Source organism: Leuciscus leuciscus (assembly GCF_965113295.1).
Source record: "Leuciscus leuciscus genome assembly, chromosome: 1".
Lineage (NCBI taxonomy): Eukaryota > Metazoa > Chordata > Actinopteri > Cypriniformes > Leuciscidae > Leuciscus > Leuciscus leuciscus.
This window is the reverse complement of record NC_138725.1, coordinates 23,814,259-23,833,962: the sequence shown is the minus strand read 5'-3', so window position 1 is coordinate 23,833,962 and position 19,704 is coordinate 23,814,259. Positions and strand designations below refer to the sequence as shown.

The following is a 19,704-nucleotide window of genomic DNA, read 5'->3' as shown; positions in this document are numbered from 1 at the left end:
CGTGGAGGCATAAAGTCTGATAAAGTCAAGGGAGAAGCCCATAGAGAGTCATAAAGTTGCTCCTGCTCCTAGCTCATGGACAGCTCCTACTCACGCTCTCCGTCTCTGCAAGTTTCGGAAGGGAATGATTCAGATTTCTCTTGGCACAGCTACTAGAAGACTTACAATTGTCAGACAGGCTGCTCACGTCGTCAAGCTCAGTTTGAGTCTGCGCAGTTCGCTCGGCAATCAGGAAATGAGTGCTTCTAATTCGCTTCACTTTTCTCCGTTGAAACCTATGGGGTCGCTGTGTCCAGTTTATATACTGTCTATGCATCAGACGGACCTCTCACAGGCGAAGATATTGACCGCATGAGGTCAAGAATCTGGAAGCGCCGATCACTTCCGGGTAAAGCGCGAGATCTCTGTTGACAGAAGCCGTCGCGAGTTTGCGTGTGTTGTTTCAGAGGTGGGAGTAAGTCACACAGTCTTAACCTTCAAGTCTCAAGCATGTCCAAGTCAATTTTGTGAAAAGCAAGTCAAGTCACTGCTTTATGTCAAGCAATTCAAGTCGAGTCGTAGCTTGGGTTAAGCAAGTCACTGGCAAGTCATACAAATGTTTGACGACTTAACTTAATTTATATATTAAAATAAATAAAAACTGTAGTAGTTACGGACTATGGGATTTTTATTTGCAACAAAAAAAATGCAATATGCATTTCTACTCAAAAGGACTCCACATACAGTTGAGTTGTTAATACAATAAAAATCTAAAAATAAATAAAATGTAAAACTACATAGCCTAAAATGTAACTGAAATTAGGCCAACATAAAAGCATGCAAAATATTGAAACAGCTGCTGTACCTAAATATGTATGGAAGTAAAATAATGTCAAATGTTTTTGAAATAAAAAAGCCTGTTGAATTGCACTACTTGGAAAAAAATATGCATTGCATTAACCGTGCTTTCATTTTAATGCATTATATTAAAATAATAATTTTATTATTGCATTTTTATGGGCTGAAATTCAACATGGTTGAATATTTAAGCTGTGAATATTTCAATTAAAAAACATTTCAAACACATTTTCATTATTAAAAATTCAATAATCCATATTCACCTTTCATATTTCACTTCCAAAATATTCAAACTGTTTAAAAATACAACCTATAATATTCAACAGGCAATTTTCGGTCCATTTTATTTCGCTTTGCCAATTCGCTTCCACAAATTCAGTGGTTCAAATTCGACAGTAAATTCAACGGAACTGCAGGAAAAGCAGTAGATTACCGAGATACTCTTCATCTGCTGTTAGTCGACCTCACCAGCAGGAGATGCAAAAGCGCGTGTTGTTGACGAAGACCAGCAACAGTTAGAACAAGCCATTCATTCATAAAATGAAAATGATTACCTGTGTTAGTATATATGCGGAAAAGATGATAAACACACAAAAGCTGTGTTTATGTTTCATTCAATAACTTCATTGTTACCTTCCCTGTGTAGCCTACATGTCATCAGCTTTCTCTACCATGAACAGGATTATAATCGGTTTCCCTCAATACCTCATACTCAAGGATTCCCCTTTTGTCGGGACAAAACGCTTAATGTAGCTTAATGGACTAATACAGTGATATAAAAGACCAAACTTGCACCTTATTGGGGATGTAGGCTGTAGGCTACTATATAGACTACAGGCAAGCATGGACTTAGAATATTAACTTAATGCGCAAAGTTTCATGCAGAGCGTTTCGTGATATACTGGCACAAAATCAACACTTGATCAATTAATACTAACACTTTCTTTTATCCTCTCTCTCTCTCTCTCTCTCTCTCTCTCTCTCTCTCTCTATATATATATATATATATATATAGTATACGTGTATTGCATTAGCTTAAACTGGGAAGAGTCATAGCACTTGCATATGGTTGTCCTCCTATTGTTAGTTTAACTGTAAATCGCTTTGGATAAAAGCGTCTGTTAAATAAATGACTAAATGTAGCCTAAATGTAAAATTGGCTTGACATTGGACATTCGCACATTTAGGGACCGTCTCCAAAGTTGCATAAAACATTGGCATACACGTTTCTAACTTCAATAGCAAACTTCAATTTATTTGAATAAATATCAAAAATCCAAAGGGTGCACATTATGCCTGACACTAAATAAACACTTTACAGTTGGTTTTATGACTGTAAGTCGTTCTATTCAAATGCTACTGAAGTTAGAAACGTGTATACCAATGTCGTATGTAACTTTAGAGACGGCCCCTAAATGTGCGAATGTCCACCGTCAAGCCAACTTTATGCCAGTCACTGGGAAACGCTCAGCATTAAAATTTGCACGTTATTCTGAGTCCATCTGCTTGCCTGCGAGTTTGGTCTTTTATATCACTGTAATTAGTCCATTAAGCTACGCTAAGCGTTTTATATGTCCAGCAGGGGAATCCTGATGTATTGAGGGAAACCCTATAGCCTACTGCATGCAGCACATCGCCACAATATAAAGTTAAGGCAACTAAACAACCAAGAGAAATATATGTCAACCTCAAAAATGTAACATTGGATCTGTACATCCGCATCGGGGAATAACATTAATCTCGTTCACGGTAGAGAAAGATGCATGTAGGCTACACAGGAAAAGTAACCATGAAGACACTGAATTTAACATAAAACCGCCGTCATAATAATCACAAATACACTTGCATTGCTGTTAAATGAGTTTTATGAATGAATGGCTTGCTCTAACTGTTGCTGGTCTTCGTCAACAAAACACTTTTGCACCTCCTGCTGGTGAGGTTGACTAACAGCAGATGAATAGTATCTCGGTAATCTACTGCTTTTCCTGCAGTTCTGTTGGATTTACTGTCGAATTTGAACCACTGAATTTGTGGAAGCGAATTTGCAAAGCGAAATAAAATGGACTGAAAATTGCCCGTTGAATATTATAGGTTGTATTTTCAAACAGTTTGAATATTTTGGAAGTGAAATATGAAAGGTGAATATGGATTATTGAATTTTTAATAATGGAAATGTGTTTGAAATGTTTTTAATTGAAATATTCACAGCTTAAATATTCAACCATGTTGAATTTCAGCCCATACAAATACAAGCCCTAAAAATACAATGCATTAAAATGCAAGCATGGTTAATGCAATGCATATTTTTTTCAAGTAGTGCATTTTATTTCAAAAACATTTGCCATTATTTTACTTCCATAAATATGCCTCAAACATTGCAGAAGTTAAAACGTATTAATCAATGCAAGTATAATGGTTTCTATTCCACCAAATGGCATTCTTCAAACAAGCATCCCCTTTATGGAACATGAACATATATATCCTCAAGTTATATGTTTCCTTTAAAAAGAAAATAGTGTATTGTTTGCATGTGCATGGTTGAGTTTGACTTTTTTTTACATTTTAGTTTGTGTGTGTGAGAGAGAGTGTGTGGAGAGAGAGGTGATTTGAGTGTGATTGATATTTGTGAGTGAATGTGTGTGCATCTGTATGAGTGAAGAGTGTTTGTTTGCATGTGCATGGTTGTGCTTGCAATTTCGAGGTTTTTATAATTTTTTTGTTTGTTTTGTTTATTTGTGGATGCATGGTTGGGTTCGCAAGTCTGTATGATTTTGTGTGTGTGAAGGTGTATACAATCTTTTATGTGCATCCCCAAAAACTATCCATAGGCTTTTCACTCAAAGTCTAACACTGAAGACCAATTATTAGACCGTGTACGATTGCAAAAAAAAAGTTTACAGTTTGACAAAAGCACAAGGTGTTGTTTTGTTGCGAGTGTACACAAATATAAGCCAGTCCTGGCTTTCTCTGTCCGTCCACTTCATTGCGGTTATACGTGCGCAGAATGCAAGCCTTAGGACCTCAGACCAGCTCTTGTCTGTTAAGGAAATCAGCAGAAAGGGAAATGGTAAATGGACTGCATTTATATAGCGCTTTCACAGACCCCAAGACATATTGCCTCACATTCACCCATTCACTCACTCATTCATACACCGACGGCGGTGTCAGCCATGCAAGGCGCCATCCAGCTGGTCGGGAGCAGCTGGGGTTAGGTGTCTTGCTCATGGACACCTCAACACTTGGTCAGGTGGAACCGGGGATTGAACCACCAACCTTCCGGTTTGTAGACAACCTACATGAACCACTGATCCACTGCTGCCCAGGGAAGGCTGTTTCCCAGCGACGTTGGCCCACTGAATGGTGGTTGCCTTCATCTGGGTGTTAAATTGCGAGATGCACGTGTCCACTTACGTGGTGAGCTCCTCTGAAGTGAGTGTGTGCTCCCGCCTAGACATTGACACAGTGTGCTTTGCTGACAGATATTCTAGAGTTGGGGGCTGGGCGACACACATGTTCGAATCGCTGCTTCTCGTGGGCTCCCTTCTCTTGAAGCCAGTTGCACTTGAGCCCGGTTCAAAGTGTCGGCTTGCTGCGCCATTCCCCTCCTATGGACTGGATACGTGCACAATTCTTGCTCAGTAGAGTTCCCTCTTAAACTGAACCCTGTCGAGTTCCTCCACACCCTCCGGCGACGGACCCTCAGAGTGTCCGAAGCCAGGCCTACCACTCGTATGCACTAGTGGAACTTGTGCTAGGCTGGGTCCATATGTTGAGATCCCCACGGTGATCCCATATGTGTATACTTTCTCTTCCCTTGGCAGTTTCCGCCGTCACTGTCTGGTGAGTAGCTCCCCCCCCCCGGTTAAAGGCTGGAGCCTCCCCAGTGACATTCCTATGTTTTACTGCCCGTCAATTCGCCCAGTCCATATGTGTATTCTCCACATGTTATCTCCCTGTGAGCAGGATGTGGCTTCCACAGCGTCCCTTCCTTCCATGTACAGGGAACGCTTTCCCAGTGGTCCTGTAGGAACAGCAGTGACTTCCCTGGCCTAAGCCCTGTCCTTTATCTGCCTTAAATCACGGGGGGATCAGGAGGCTTCTGTCTAGGCACTGGAAGGTGGCAGCACTAGTAGCGCTTTCAAATAGATCCCCATTCAGTCGACGTCGACTACGTCTGACGTTCTCGACTGAAAGGGAATGTCCTGGTTGCGTATGCAACCCACCGTTCCCTGAAGGATGGAACGGAGGACGTAGTCCCCTCGCCACTACTGCTGGACCACTGCTGACTTGGGGGCCACTCGGCTCCTCAGCTAAAAAGCAGCTGGTGCGTGCATCTAATTCCGTATTTATACACTTACCTGTCTCCACGGGGCAACAGGGGATGCATGAGAAGGCGGATAACCGGGTCCTCGAGCACCCCCTGCTGCCGGCTGGCGAACAAGAGGGGGCTGAGGGGTGCAAGCCTGTCCTACAGGGTCACACACCGTCAGCCTCACCCTCTTGGGACCCAGGAACGGAGGAATTTCTGCCTGCTGCTGGCTCTACGCTGGGGCCTGGATAGAGGCTGTGGCAGAACCAGAGGCAGCGGCAGGGGAACGCCCTCTGCGACAAGCAGGCGGAGGAACTGCCACCGGCAGCATGGTGGAGGCAACAGCGGGCTGCCCGGGCAGGATGTGTTGGTGGCCTCCGTCTGCACCTGGGCAGTGGAGAGCTGTTGGGCGCAGCTCTCCACTGCGTCGCCGAACAACCCAACCTGGGAAATTGGGGAGTCCAGGAACCGAACCTTGTCCGCATCCGCCATCTCAACCAGGCTGAGCCAACTATGGCTGCGACACTCGTGCCCCTGAGGGCGACGTCAACAGCATTGCGGAGCTCACTCATGAGCGCATGGTCTAGATTACCCTTGTGCATGTCCATGAGTGTCTTGGCCTGGTAGACCTGCAACAACACCATGGCATTCAAAGAGGAAGCGGCTTGCCCGCAAGCTTTGTAAGCTCTGACCGCCAAGCCTGACGCAAGCTCACAGGCCTGTGAGGAGAGACAAGGATCCCCCGTCCAAGATGCAGTGGCAGTTGGACACAGGTGTGTCGCAATGGACCGCTCCACTGGAGGGATTGCCTCATAACCCTTCACCGCTCCTCCATCAATGGTAGCGAGGGGGGGAAAGAAGGGTACTAGGGCGGTGGGCTGAGAACCAGCACGGTCCGCCCCGATATACCAATCATCCAACCGAGACTGCGCTGGACACGGTGGGGTGTTCCACTCGAGCCCGACAGCCTCGGCGGCCCGTTTCCGCATAGCTGACAATTCTGGATATGGCTCAGGCAACTTTACACTCCCAGAGGGAGATAACGCAGTCAAGTCGTCATCTCAAGAGGCCAGCTCACCCTCCAATGCTGCAATCGACATCCTGTTCTCTAGGGGAGCCCCGGGTGAAACGATCGGCCCACCTATTACAGATGGACCAGCACACTCCACGGGGGACTCCACCGGCTATGGTGGAAGGGAGGAGTGAGGAGCCCACAGGGAATGGTTACCGGGCGAGACATCAAACACTACCTTCCTATCACCCATCCCACACGGCACCCGAGGCCAGGGCGTGGTAATGGGGACTGGGGACTAGCGCTTCGCGGACAAACACGAGTCTCGATATCAACATAGTGACAGTCATATTCCTGCAATGGGAACATGAACTGTCCACAAAAGCTGCTTCAGCGTGTTTTAAGCCCAAACACATGATGCAACCATTGTGACGCAACCATGAGATGCAACCAGAGAGAGACAGGGAACGACCACATCCAGAAACACATGGGCGGAATGACATCTTGAAAAAGACGCAAAGGCACCCGTGTTGCTCTTTCAGGAAGTGAAAAACTCTCACCAGTGCCGGAGCACACAGGGGAATGACCGCGGCAACACTGATACAGGGATGGTGCAGCCCATATCAGTGAAGCACTCACTTTCTCGTCCTCAACCGACCGTCAGACAAACAAACAGAAATTTGGGTGCTTGTGAGAACAGCAGTTGAGAGCTCGAAAGCTCACGATCACCGCTGCACTCGCACTGTAAGCATCAACACCAGGAGAGACTTCCAGAAGAAGCGCAGACACACTCGCTCGTTGTATAATAACACTCGAAGACCCGAACATGAAGCTCGGCTCCGAAGCGAAAGGCAACTAGTGTGTGCATCTACTTCCGTATTTATACCCGCGCGGCGGGGAAGAGTGTGAGATGCAGATCTCGCACGCCAATGTGCATTGGCTCGTTCTAAAGATACTCGAATGCAATAGGCTCCCTACCGTGACTACGTCTGACGTTCTCAACTGAAAGGTAACCAATATTTATTAGGCTAATTGTTTTATTCCTGTTTTTGACCATTACAGCAATATCACTGAACTGGTTTTCAATGCTGTTTTTTCTGTAATTTTATTTGCATTCAAAATAAAACAATAAAAAGGAGCCAAAAAGTGCAAAAAAAGAATAAAGTGCACGCTATACCACTAAAGTGTCTTTTTTAAATAACAATTAACAAATAACAAATGAAGCATGTACAAATAAATTCAAACACATTAAAAAAAAACATAAACCACATGAATAAAAAACATTGCAACTCCACGGATACATTACTGTACGCTGGAACGTGCATATGTTGGGGGGAATAGCCAGTTGCTCTGAAGGATACAGGGCAACATAACGGCATAACTCATATCAGTATGTACAGTACAAACACAGCGTCAGTGGCCGTAGCAACAACATCTGTGAATACGTAGTTAGATCAGAATAGCCAGTTGCACTGAACAATACAGGGCAACATAAAAGCATAAGCACGTGACAGTATATAAACACAGCGTCAGTCGCCGTAGCGACCAGAACTGTGAATATGCAGTTAGATCAGAATAGCCAGTTGCACTGAAAGATACAAGGCAACAAAACAGCATAAACATATCAGACGGAGTCCTCCATCCCTCTTAAGCACCAAGAAATAACAGCTGTGCACTTTCTATTCTCAGAATGGGGCGTTTTGAGGCAAAGTCAGTGATGGACCCACGCCTGACGCGGCGCTTTCCGTGGTCCATGTCGCTACATTCCTGGTCCTGCCCACTGCCTACGGCGAAGATCCGGCTCTTGTTTTTTTTTTGGTGGAGCCGTTTTTGGCGAGCTTTTCAGCCGAACTTAGGCGAGACGAGGTGCCGACGAAGAGAGAGACCTCAACGAGTTCTGGAACGAGCAGCAATATTCGCGACTCATAGCCTTCAAGCTTCTGCGCCTCAGAAAAATGCTCAGTAACTGACTCCACAGCGTCAAAGAGGCCGGAGGGAGTGATTGGAGGCTTTATTTTCCATCCAGATAAGCTGTGAACTTGCAAGACTTGGACTGAGATCCGCGCCAGAGGCGAACAGACGGGCACAGATGCATGGCGACGGTCTCCACGACGGGGGCGTGCACACAGAGTCCTGGGCTTCCGCCTCGTCCCTTTGACTTTACCATGTGCTCGTGGGCGTCGTGGAAGAATGGAGTCCTTCCTCCTTGAAGCAGCCTGGTTGAGATACCAAACCTACTTTTTTTTTTTTTTTTTTTTGAGCCTTCCATGTCGAGTCCATCATGTCCGTGAAAATGACCGGTGCATGGCGACAGCAGAGGAACATGGACTGTGTGGCGGAGTGGGTGTGCGCTGATTGGGGTGCAAGCCCACAACTTCACCACATGCTCATGTACGTCCAGGAAGAACGGGGTTCTTCTCCTTGATGCGGTCTGGCGGTGGCTCGACTGGAGGAACGAGTCCAGCTTACTTTTCACAGGCTCGTCTGGAGTGCTCCAAGCGAGGTCCAGCTCCGTGACGGCCTTGCCGAGGACCCTGACGAGCTCCTCCTGGAGGTCCGCAGGGCCCTCTTGGTCGGGGCGGTCCGCACTGGCAGCTTCGGCCCAGGCAGGTGACACAGACTGGTGAAGGTCGGGCGGGTCAATAGGACCCACACATATCTGGCATGTAGCAGCCATCGGATGTGGAGAGGAAAACAGGAGTGAGTAGTCCTCTATTACAACTTCCACAATGACTTAAGATAAGACTTCTAGCGTGAAGAAAGAGATTCTGACATAATTGTCGTGCCCATGCATTTTATACTGCCCGCGAACCTGTCAGTATTTGCATGCTTCGCGTCAAGTGGCCAGCTGTCCCCAGCTGGCGTTAGCCCATAAGATTTCAGCGAAAGTGGAGAAGGGAGGAGTTCCCATATACGTCATGCTGACTTAATGTTGAAGTTACCGCCCCGAAAGGGAACCCATTATCGGTCGATCTCTACAAGTGATATCACTTCCTGGCTGTCACAATTTTAAGAAATGCTCTATTTTTTAGTAACAGGGTTGAGTGAAACATGTAGGACACAAATAATTCTCAAAAATAATTAATTTAAAACTAGTTAAAGCCACGGTCAGTCTAGACTTTCAGCATGTGAAATTTCTACTGACACTGTTGTGATATGTCACACACAGTTTGTGTTCTTGTAATTCAACTAAGAGGCCACAGTGTGACGTTTCTGTGGCAAGCAGAGCGAGAATTGAATTCGCCAAACTGGAACACAAGGAAACTCGCTTTATTTAACTTTTTTTTTTTTTTTTTTTTAGCAAAATGGATATTTTATAGAAGTTGTCTACTTTTATATCCTTTCACTTATTTATTTATTTTTGTATCATTTTGATGATTTCTTTTCTTTCAATTCAGACCTGATGGAAGTGAAGGAGGAGATTGAAGAACTGAGTGAAGTGAAGGAGGAGAGTGAAGAACTGAGTGAAGTGAAGGAGGAGAGTGAAGAACTGAGTGAAGAACTGAGTGAAGTGAAGGAGGTGAGTGAAGAACTGAGTGAAGTGAAGGAGGAGAGTGAAGAACTGAGTGAAGTGGAGGAGGAACATCATGTCAAACCTGGAGAAAAACATTTGAGTTGCTCAAAAACAGGAAAAAAAAATTTAAAGGAAAGAAGAGCCAAGAAATCTTTTACCTGCACTCAGTGTGGAAAGAGTTTCAAAAACACGCGTGATCTTGATCGTCACATGAGAGTTCATACTGGAGAGAAGCCGTTCTCATGTGATCAATGTGGGAAGAGATTCTCAATCAAACAACATATTAAGATTCACATGAGGATCCACACCGGAGAGAGACCGTTCACATGTGATCAGTGCGGGTCGAGCTTCACTCAAAAACAACATCTTGATGTTCACACGAGGATCCACACTGGAGAAAAGCTGCATGCATGTGTTCAGTGCGGAAAGAGTTTCACACAATCATCATACCTTAATATTCACATGAGGATCCACACCGGAGAGAAGCCATTCACATGCAATCAATGTGGGAAAACATTTCTTAGTGCATCAACCCTGAAGAAACACCTGATGGTTCATACGAAGGAGAAGCCACATTCATGTTCTGTGTGTGGAAAGAGTTTTTCACTGCAGCTATATTTACATAAACATCAGAAAATGCACACTGTTGTAAGAGAGTACATGTGCTTTGAGTGTGAGAAGACTTTTACTTCAGCGGACAGTTTAAAGCAGCACCAGATTATTCACACTGGAGAAAAACCTTACAAGTGTTCACACTGTGACAAGAGATTCCGTCAGTCAGGACATCTGAAAACACATGAGATGATCCACAGCAGAGAGAAGCCGCACACGTGTGATCAGTGCGGAACGAGTTTCTCTTTTAAAAGTCACCTGAAGCGACACATGAAAATCCATGGAGAAACCACATCACCGCGATCCATGTGGAGAGAGGTCTCTCTGATTAGTCTTAGTACTTATTGTAGAATCAGAAATATTTATTGTTCATCTCAAAACATGCCTATTAAAAATGAAACGTGTTTGTTTCTGGCAGAACTACAAGAAAGGATTTGGAAGGAGAGAACGCCAGTGATCCAGAACCTGCAGAATGAAACATCAAGATACTGAAGAACAAAGAGGTTGGTGTTTATTCATCATGCTGAAGAACATGCTGATGCTCACCAGATTTACATTGTGTCATGATTGTTATGTGGGAGTGTTCTAATCTGTGTTTCATTGCAGTTTCCCTGGTAGCTCACCTGCAATCAACCGGTTAATTGGTGTCACCTGAAGGGAGCCATTTTAAACCTAGGACACATGCAGCCAGCACTGCAGTAGCAGTGTGTTTGTCTCTACAGTCCCCTTTTTCTTTTTATATTTAATAAACTTTCTTTTGATTGGCAGATTTCTGTTTTTGTGTCCCTTATGTTGCATCCCTAGAGCCAGGGTTGTAACAATGACCAAACTAGTGATTTATAACACAAATCATCTTCATGACATTAAAATAGATCATAATTGTGCACAGCAGTTGATGACCAGATTTGATGAGATTAAAATGACTATTGAACTCTTGACTTTGAGCTTCACTTTTCATTTCACATTTGTCTCTCATTTAAAATCTCACATGATTTAATGTTTCTTTTAGAAAAAACAGAAGAATCTGTGACCTGTAAATCTGTCACCACTTCACATGCAAATCAAGTCTGAAGATTCACATGAGAGTTCACACTGGGAAGAAGCGGCTCTGGCTTTCTCTCTGAAATCACTTGTGCTTCTCATTCTGAAGAAAGACCATTTAACTGTGATCAGTGCGGTAAGCCGTTTCATTGGGCGTCAGTCCTGAAGAAACACCTGAAGATTCACACAAAGGAGAAGATTCATTAGTAATATTACAGCAGAAAAGACACGGCGGTGTGTGTTTCAGTGCTGAAGTCCTTTACTACAGAAGATGAACTGAAAGAGTACCAGAAAATCCAACAACACTGCAACAAGAGATTCAGTCTGTCAGAAACACATGAAAGGATTCACTGGAGATAAATTTATATCACTCAGTTCTCTTTTATGAAGGAAAGCAGTAGTTTTTTTTTTTTTTAATGACTTCAGTAGTGTTCTTGTGCTCTCATGGTTCAGGAGCTGAAGAAGAGGCCATGACACTTTTAAGAGAGACATGAATCAGATATACATTTTTTAACACGTTCTTCATAGTTTTTCATGTGAACATCTAGTTTCTCTTCCACTTCTACTCTTCCATGGAAACGCAAGACACTTTTCTTCTCTTCTTCTCTTGAGATGCTTTGGCTCTTATAAGTCAGTAAAGAGAGAGATCTCATTCACTTTCACTTTTACTTAATGTTTGTATTTGCTTCAAACAATGATTGATTAAACTTTTACGTTTTTATCAGTATAGCTTTAAATGCCTAATAAATGATAATTCACCACACACACGACTGACATTGAATGAGATTGCTGTCGGTCTACATTATTAACAGTTTGACCCTTGATATGCAGCAGACATGTTCACAAGTCCCTAAATTTGTGTGCACAGTTTGAGCAATTTTTTTTTTAAGAGTAAAGCATATGGATGGAACAATTGAGCATATTTCCTCTTCGTTTTGTACTTTGTAGACGGCCCCTATCTGCTGTTTTACATTACAAAATGTATAGGTTGCGATACACTAAAGCAGAACACAACCTGTTTTTTGTTCTTATGTCAAATCGTTATTGATGTATTGAAGTGTTTCGGAGCTGAATCTTTGACAAATGTCAAACTTCAAACGTCAAACCAACTTTATATCGGTGAACTGGTACTGGTTTGAGATCTCAAGTGTTGCTGCTGCCATTTTATTTCTACTCTTTGAACACATTTGGATTAAATGTGTTAGTTACTTTACATTGTTAAAATAAACTACAACAGATACTGCTAAATACTTTACATTGAGCCTATAATGACTCACGTGAGACATTTTAAATCTATACATAAATAATATATCTATTACACTTGGAATAATGTTGCTTGTGGTGCTCTTTGTTTTTAATAGTTTAATGATCGTTTTCAGTTTCTGTACATTTTATTGATCTAATTCATTGTGTTGAATGTAGTTATCATAAAATCAATCTTTATTCTGTTTAGTACTTGTGTTGAGATTGTAGTGTCAGCGGTGCAGCAGTGTACTTAATTATTGTTGTTTTTAAATATGCCCCGGTTTTTTTTTTGTTCTTTTTTTTTGTGTCTGTGTTCTGTTTTGCTTGTGGTTTTTATTCTGTTTTTTTTTTTTTTTTTTTTTTTTTTGTGTGTCTGTGTTCTGTTTTGCTTGTGGTTTTTATTCTGTTTTTTTTTTTTTTTTTTTTTTTTTTGTGTGTCTGTGTTCTGTTTTGCTTGTGGTTTTTATTCTGTTTTTTTTTCTGTCTGTTTTTTTTGTTACTTGTATACAAAATTCTAATAAAAATATAATTAAAAAAAATAAAAAAATAAATCTTTATCAAGTTTTCCTATAGAGCAGTTTTACAGGCTTTTATCATGTATCCTGACTCAAATAATGTGTTTCTATCAGCAAACACTCAGAATAAAGTGAGATGATCTGCTGATGGTCCTGAATGGCTTGTTGAATGAGTGTTGATAGTCTGAGGCTCATCAATATTAACAGATCTGCTGAAAACACTCTTTATTTCATGACAATAGTTCCTGTTTTCACCTCATTTATTATGCTGATGTCTTCAGATCTCCTGTAAATTGACACTTAAAGCTCATTTCATTGGTGTCAGCAGACTGAGGGGATTTGTTGGCTACATTAATTCTTTAGTCTTTATGCGTTGAACTGTTTTTCTTACCATTATTTATATTTTGAATAATTTTATTACATTATTTATATTCTGTTACCAATAAGTATAAAACAAACTCAGTCACTGATATATATTTTTATTTTGGGCAGATCAGCTCCTCCCACTAAAATTTACCATAATTGAAGCCCCTCCCATGTCAATCACATCATCAATGAAGCTCCTCCCACAGCAATCACATCATCAGTGAAGCTCCTCCCACAGTAATTCTTCAATAAATGCTGTAAATTCATATCAGCTACAAGTGAAGACGAGCATCAGAGCATCAGGAAGAGCTGAAATCTGCAAAGACTGAGTTTATTAAAGAGGACAGTGAGAACATGAGTGATCCAGAACCCTGCAGAATGAAACACACTGAAGATCCTGAAGAACAAAGAGGTTGGTGTTTATTCTTCATTCATTCATGATGCTGAAGAACATTCATGTTAGAAACATTCAAGCACTTCATCACTTTTAGATAGTGATGGCAAAATGAGGCTTCCTGAACCACTGATACCTCGCAGCCCATTGCTTCAGCCAAAGGTTCATTACTCGAAGCTTCATTCAGCATTGCTCACTAGTGACACCTAGCTACTGTGCAAAGAAATAGCAGACAAATTCATTCATTCTGAACCAGTGTCACTGGCTTACACAAGTGACATTCTGAATCATTTTAGAGGTTACATTTATAAATCACACCATTTTATACATGGAATCAAATGTTAAATGATTTGACATTCTAACCTTCAATTACACTGTCATTAAATTCTCTGGCAGTAATCATCATGAATTAGGTTTCATCTGATTGGAAAAACCGTAATAAACAGTATAATATGTCTATTGGCTTTTTTGTCAAGGAGCTCGCTTTTTATACATGGACACCCCAATTTTATACACAATATATTTTTTAGAAAAAAATATATATTTTAGAAAAATATTTGTATAAATAAAAATATGCATTTATTTATTTTGTACTCGCGGTTGATGTATGTAACCTTTCATTTGCAATAATGAAAAGACATGAGCAGACATTTGTCCATTACTGTGTATAATATAAAATATGTATCTTTCTCTGTCTGAATTTACTTGTGCAGAGTCACACACACAGTTAATTAAATATTCATTAATTGTTTGGATAGTGACAGTATGAACAACAACAGTGACACTGTGTTGAGTGCAGTGCTTATGTTGGAGGGAGTGTAATAAAGTAAACTGCAACAGAATAGTCTGGAAGGAAGGATTACAATCGATTTTTATTGAGAAACAGAATTATTTCAAGTGTGTTGGGGTAACACACTTATTTAAAAAATGCCAGTGCCAGCTGGTATAAATGAGGATACTGATGCTTCTGTTGAGCCCAGACAGGGGAGGATTCCCTCTTTCTTGCTGGCTCCAATTTCCAGGAAAAAGGAAGAGTCACAAAAAGCAAACAAATCCAAAAGGACAATCCAAATAAAAGAATCCAGAGCAATCCAAATAATCTTATCTAATTAATATAACAAGACTATAATATAGCTAAGCCTACTATAATTAATAATAACAATATACTATAACTATTCTAACCTGATAATGTAATAATATACAGCCATAACAATGATAGTTCTCTAACTCTCTGACTCTTTAACACTACTACAACTGCTTTTACTACTACTGACAACACCCACAAGGTGGCGCGAGTTTCGAACCGCCTTTTATCCAGAAGCGACACTCAGACCGAACCGATGACGTATCCACACAAACCGAGGCCTCGTTTGTCATCAGTCACGTGATTTTCACGTTAACAACACAAGCCTCGAATCGCGGCTTCATCTGGCACGCCCATTTTTTCTCGACACAAGCTCCGACGCCTCGGTTCAAATGTCACATCACTACTTTTAGATAAACAGTTCAACTGTGAAATGGGTACAAAAGTTTCATTTTTGGTTTTCAAAAAATGGTCAGTAAAGCGAGGTTTGAGAAATGTCCATATTTATTGTCAACATCAGGTCAAACTAAATATAATTTTAGCTTTCATTTTATTTAATTTTTATCTGGTTCACAAGGTTTTCAAAATCAACTGTAACAGGGTTGAGTGACGGTCCGTGTAACGCTTCACAATTCAGTTTTCAGACCATACAATGCAAATGCAAAAATGCAAAATTGAAACCAGACATTCTTTTTTTGTTGTTTTTCTAGTACATTATCAATGAATATTTGCCTTTTTCTCCCCTTTTTTCAATTTTACTTTTGCTAAATTGTGACTTCAGAAACAAACATTTGAATAAATGAAATCTAACCGATTTTCTATTTTTCCATTTTTCGTCTTGTAATTTGCGCCGTGGGCGGTACCATTAGCACGGGGGTGTGGCTGTGGACTGGTAACTTTACTATCATTTCATTGATGTAACTGCTTTATTTACACTGCATGCACGTTTGAGGAGAAGTTTAAAAGACGGAACACAGGACAACATTTTTCACCCGAAGTGCCATAACTTTTATTATTAGGCTAATAGTCTACGTGTACTAAATTATAAGGCAGTCTCGGACCGGCCATCGGGAGCAGCCGGGAAAAGTGAAATCCCAGTGGCCTGGGTATGATTTGGCACATTGCCCTACCTGTTTGTATTGACCTTATTAATAAAAATACTACCAAGCGAAAATATAGAAAAAAAAGCTTCTTTTAGGATATGCTTATTTTTTCTATATTTTTGCTTAGTAGGCTATAATTTTTATCGTTATTCTAGATTCCCGTGAAGGATCTTGAAAAGCGCTGCTACTCGCGAGCCACCCCCGTTCTGCTGCACTGAAAATGAACTGTCTGGGATCTCGTGGTTGTGGCTGCCTAGGCTACTGTACCATGTGAAATGAACAACAACAAGGATATAGCTATATATTAATAAAATAAAGTAAGAATGAATAGGTAAATACAAACAATGGCAATGTGCCAAATCATACCCAGGCCACCGGGATTTCACTTTTCCCGGCTGCTCCCGATGTCCGGTCCGAGACTGCCTTATAATTTAGCACAGACTATTAATAATAAAAATGATGGCACTTTGGGTGAAAAATGTCGTCCTGTGTTCCGTCTTTTAAACTTCTCCTCAAACGTGCATGCAGTGTAAATAAAGCAGTTACATCAATGAAATGATAGTAGCCTAAAGTTAGTCCACGGCCACACCCCCGTGCTAATGGTACCGCCCACGGTGCAAATTACAAGACGAAAAATGGAAAAATAGAAAATCGGTTAGATTTCATTTATTCGAATGTTTGTTTCTGAAGTCACAATTTAGCAAAAGTAAAATTGAAAAAGGGGAGAAAAAGGCAAATATCCATTGATAATGTAACTGGAAAAACAAGAAAAAATTGAAACCAGACATTCATTTTCATTTTTGCATTTGCATTGTATGGTCTGAAAACTGAATTGTGAAGCGTTACACGGACCGAGTGACACATGTAGGACACAGATAATTCTCAAAAATAGGTAATTTAAAACTAGTTAAAGCCACGGTCAGTCTAGACTTTCAGCATATGAAATTTCTACTGACACTGTCGTGATATGTCACACTCTGCTGTGTATTTTTACAAGGATACATTCAATGTATAACAAATTATAAATCGAAAATATAATAATATACAATCTGCTCCACTTGACTTGTTCTTGTAATTAAACTAAGAGGCTTAGGCACAGTGTGACATTTCTGTGGCAAGCAGAGCGGGAATTGAATTTGCCAAACTTAAACTGGAACACAGGGAAACTCACTTTATTTATCTTTATTTAATTAATATAAAAAAAAAACCTGCAAAATGGTAATATTTTATAGCAGTTGTCTACTTTAATGTCCTTTCACTTCATTTTTTTTTATTATTTTGATGTTTTTTTTTTCTTTCATTTCAGACCTGATGGAAGAGAACGAGGAGAGTGAAGAACTGAGTGAAGTGAAGGAGGAGAGTGAAGAACTGAGTGAAGTGAAGGAGGAACATCATGTCAAACCTGGAGAAAAACCTTTGAGTCACTCAAAGAAAAAAAAAACAAATTTAAAGAAAAGAAAAGCCAAGAAATCTTTCACCTGCACTCAGTGTGGAAAGAGTTTCACAAACAAATGTAGTCTTGAGATTCACATGAGGATCCACACTGGTGAGAAGCCGTTCACATGTGATCAGTGTGGAAAGAGATTTACTCAAAAAACACATCTGACCGGACACAAGAGGATCCACACTGGAGAGAAGCCGTTCACATGTGATCAATGCGGGAAGAGTTTCACAGATTCATCACACCATAAGATTCACATGAGGATCCACACCGGAGAGAAGCCGTACGCATGTGATCAATGCGGGAAGAGTTTCACAGATTCATCATCCCTTAATGTTCACATGAGGATCCACACTGGAGAGAAGCGGTTTACATGTGATCAGTGTGGAAAAACGTTTTATAGTGGATCAAACCTGAAGACACACCTGACAGTTCATACGAAGGAGAAGCCACATTCATGTTCTGTGTGTGGAAAGAGTTTTTCACTGCTGGATAATTTACATAAACATGAGAAAATACACACTGGTGTGAGAGAGTACATGTGCTTTGAGTGTGAGAAGACTTTTACTTTAGCGTACAGTTTAAAACTGCACCAGAGAATTCACACTGGAGAAAAACCTTACAAGTGTTCACACTGTGACAAGAGATTCAGTCAGTCAGATCTGAAAACACATGAGAGGATCCACACTGGAGAGAAGCCGCACACGTGTGATCAGTGTGGAAAGAGTTTCTCTATTAAAAGTCAGCTGAAAAGTCACATGAAGATCCATGCAGTGGAGAAACCGGATCACCATGATCCATGTGGAGAGAGGTTCCTTCAGTTATCTTCAGTGACTCACTCAAATGAAAAACAATCACAGTCTGAGATCACAGTAAGTAGTTCATCTTTATGTGCTGAGCATTAAAGTCTCTCCTGTGTAAGTTCACGGGTTCATCAATTAAACAGAGTAAAGATTATGCGTATTTGGCGTGCTATCCGGGGGGAGGGCTCCGAGCTTGGAAATATTGCCCGAACCCAGAGCCCGAACCTAAATTTTGACCAACCTAAATGAGTTGGTCCAACTCAATTTTGATCAAATAGTTTAGATGAAATGGATACATTTATAAAATTTGTTTTATGCTTCTTAAACTTAAATTAAAACATTTCATTGAAAAATAAATTAGGAAATCCTTCTTTTGTACCCCATAGAGACAAGAGACAAATCTTGATCGAGATATTTTTATTTAAAACTCAATAGTGCAATAGTTATTTAAAGGGGGGGGTAAAACACTCAGTTTCAGTCAATCTCATGTTAATCTTGAGTACCTATAGAGTAGTATTGCATCCTTCATATCTCCAAAAAGTCTTTAGTTTTATTATATTTATAAAAGAAAGATAGACTGTACCGAGTCTTTCCGGAAAAATGGCTGGAGGCGCGCCGTGTGGGCGGAGCTAAAGAATCACGAGCATACATACAGAACGCGTTTTTGCTTAGAAAAACGTGAGATGGGCAGTGAAATGGGGGAAAAACACAAGGTCTCGAGAGTTTTTTACAAGTAGAAATTATTTTAACTTGAGCGCAGTGTTTTTAGAACACCATGTCATGCGCGAGTTTTACAACATTTGTGTGTGTTTACTCGTGGTTTATGAGGACATGAATTGGTTTATGGATTATTGTATGTGGCAGTAGCAAGCGGAACAGTTTTGCACATCAGACCAGTATTTTCATAGAAAAACAATGGAATAGTAGCGCATTTCAATGAAGAAGTGCTTTGTGTGAACGGCCCCTAGGTTTATTATGAAATAATTCATTTATTTCAACATATTTTCACACTCTTTGTGTATTGTTGTTTGGAGTGGTTTTACAATAAACATACAGACACCTACAGTGGCCAGCTAAACAAATGTATTTAAACACACACACACACCATACATCGCATGCTCCATAGATACATTAACTATACGTGATCATGTTGTTTACTTGCTGTGCTTACGCGCCGATAGCGTATTTTTGGCACAGAAATACTCCATCAAACGTACAACTTAATTTTTTTAACTTTGTCCATGTTTAGCATGGGAATCCAACTCTTTAACAGTGTAAAAAACTCAGTATGCATGAAATAGCATTTCACCCCCTTCTGAATTTCTTTCTTCTGCTGAACAGAAAGGAAGATATCTAGAAGAATGTGAGTAACCAGACAGTTTTAGATACCATTGACTTCCTACTATGGAAGTCAATGGTATCTAAAAC

The 19,704-nt window shown here is 40.9% G+C and overlaps 2 protein-coding genes across 2 annotated transcripts; both read left to right on the top strand.

Moving 5' to 3' along the window:
- Positions 1-390: 390 nt before the first annotated feature.
- On the top strand, positions 391-18,378 carry LOC309494171 (uncharacterized protein; the record flags this gene model as incomplete). The annotated part of the gene is made up of 3 exons (XM_082163421.1): positions 391-480; positions 13,578-13,863; positions 17,339-18,378. The coding sequence occupies exons 2-3, from the start codon at positions 13,806-13,808 to the stop codon at positions 18,376-18,378; spliced, it is 1,098 nt and encodes a 365-aa protein (XP_082019547.1). The 5' UTR covers positions 391-480; positions 13,578-13,805.
- LOC309501287 (uncharacterized protein) lies at positions 491-10,988 on the top strand. Its single transcript, XM_082173317.1, has 2 exons — positions 491-10,787; positions 10,891-10,988. Exon 1 carries the CDS (start codon positions 9,562-9,564, stop codon positions 10,774-10,776), a length of 1,215 nt encoding a protein of 404 aa, XP_082029443.1. The 5' UTR covers positions 491-9,561; the 3' UTR covers positions 10,777-10,787; positions 10,891-10,988.
- Positions 18,379-19,704: the final 1,326 nt, after the last annotated feature.

Coding starts and splice junctions, on each gene's coding strand:
- LOC309501287 (XM_082173317.1), top strand. CDS start 9,562: ATGGAAGTGAAGGAGGAGATTGAAGAACTGAGTGAAGTGAAGGAGGAG.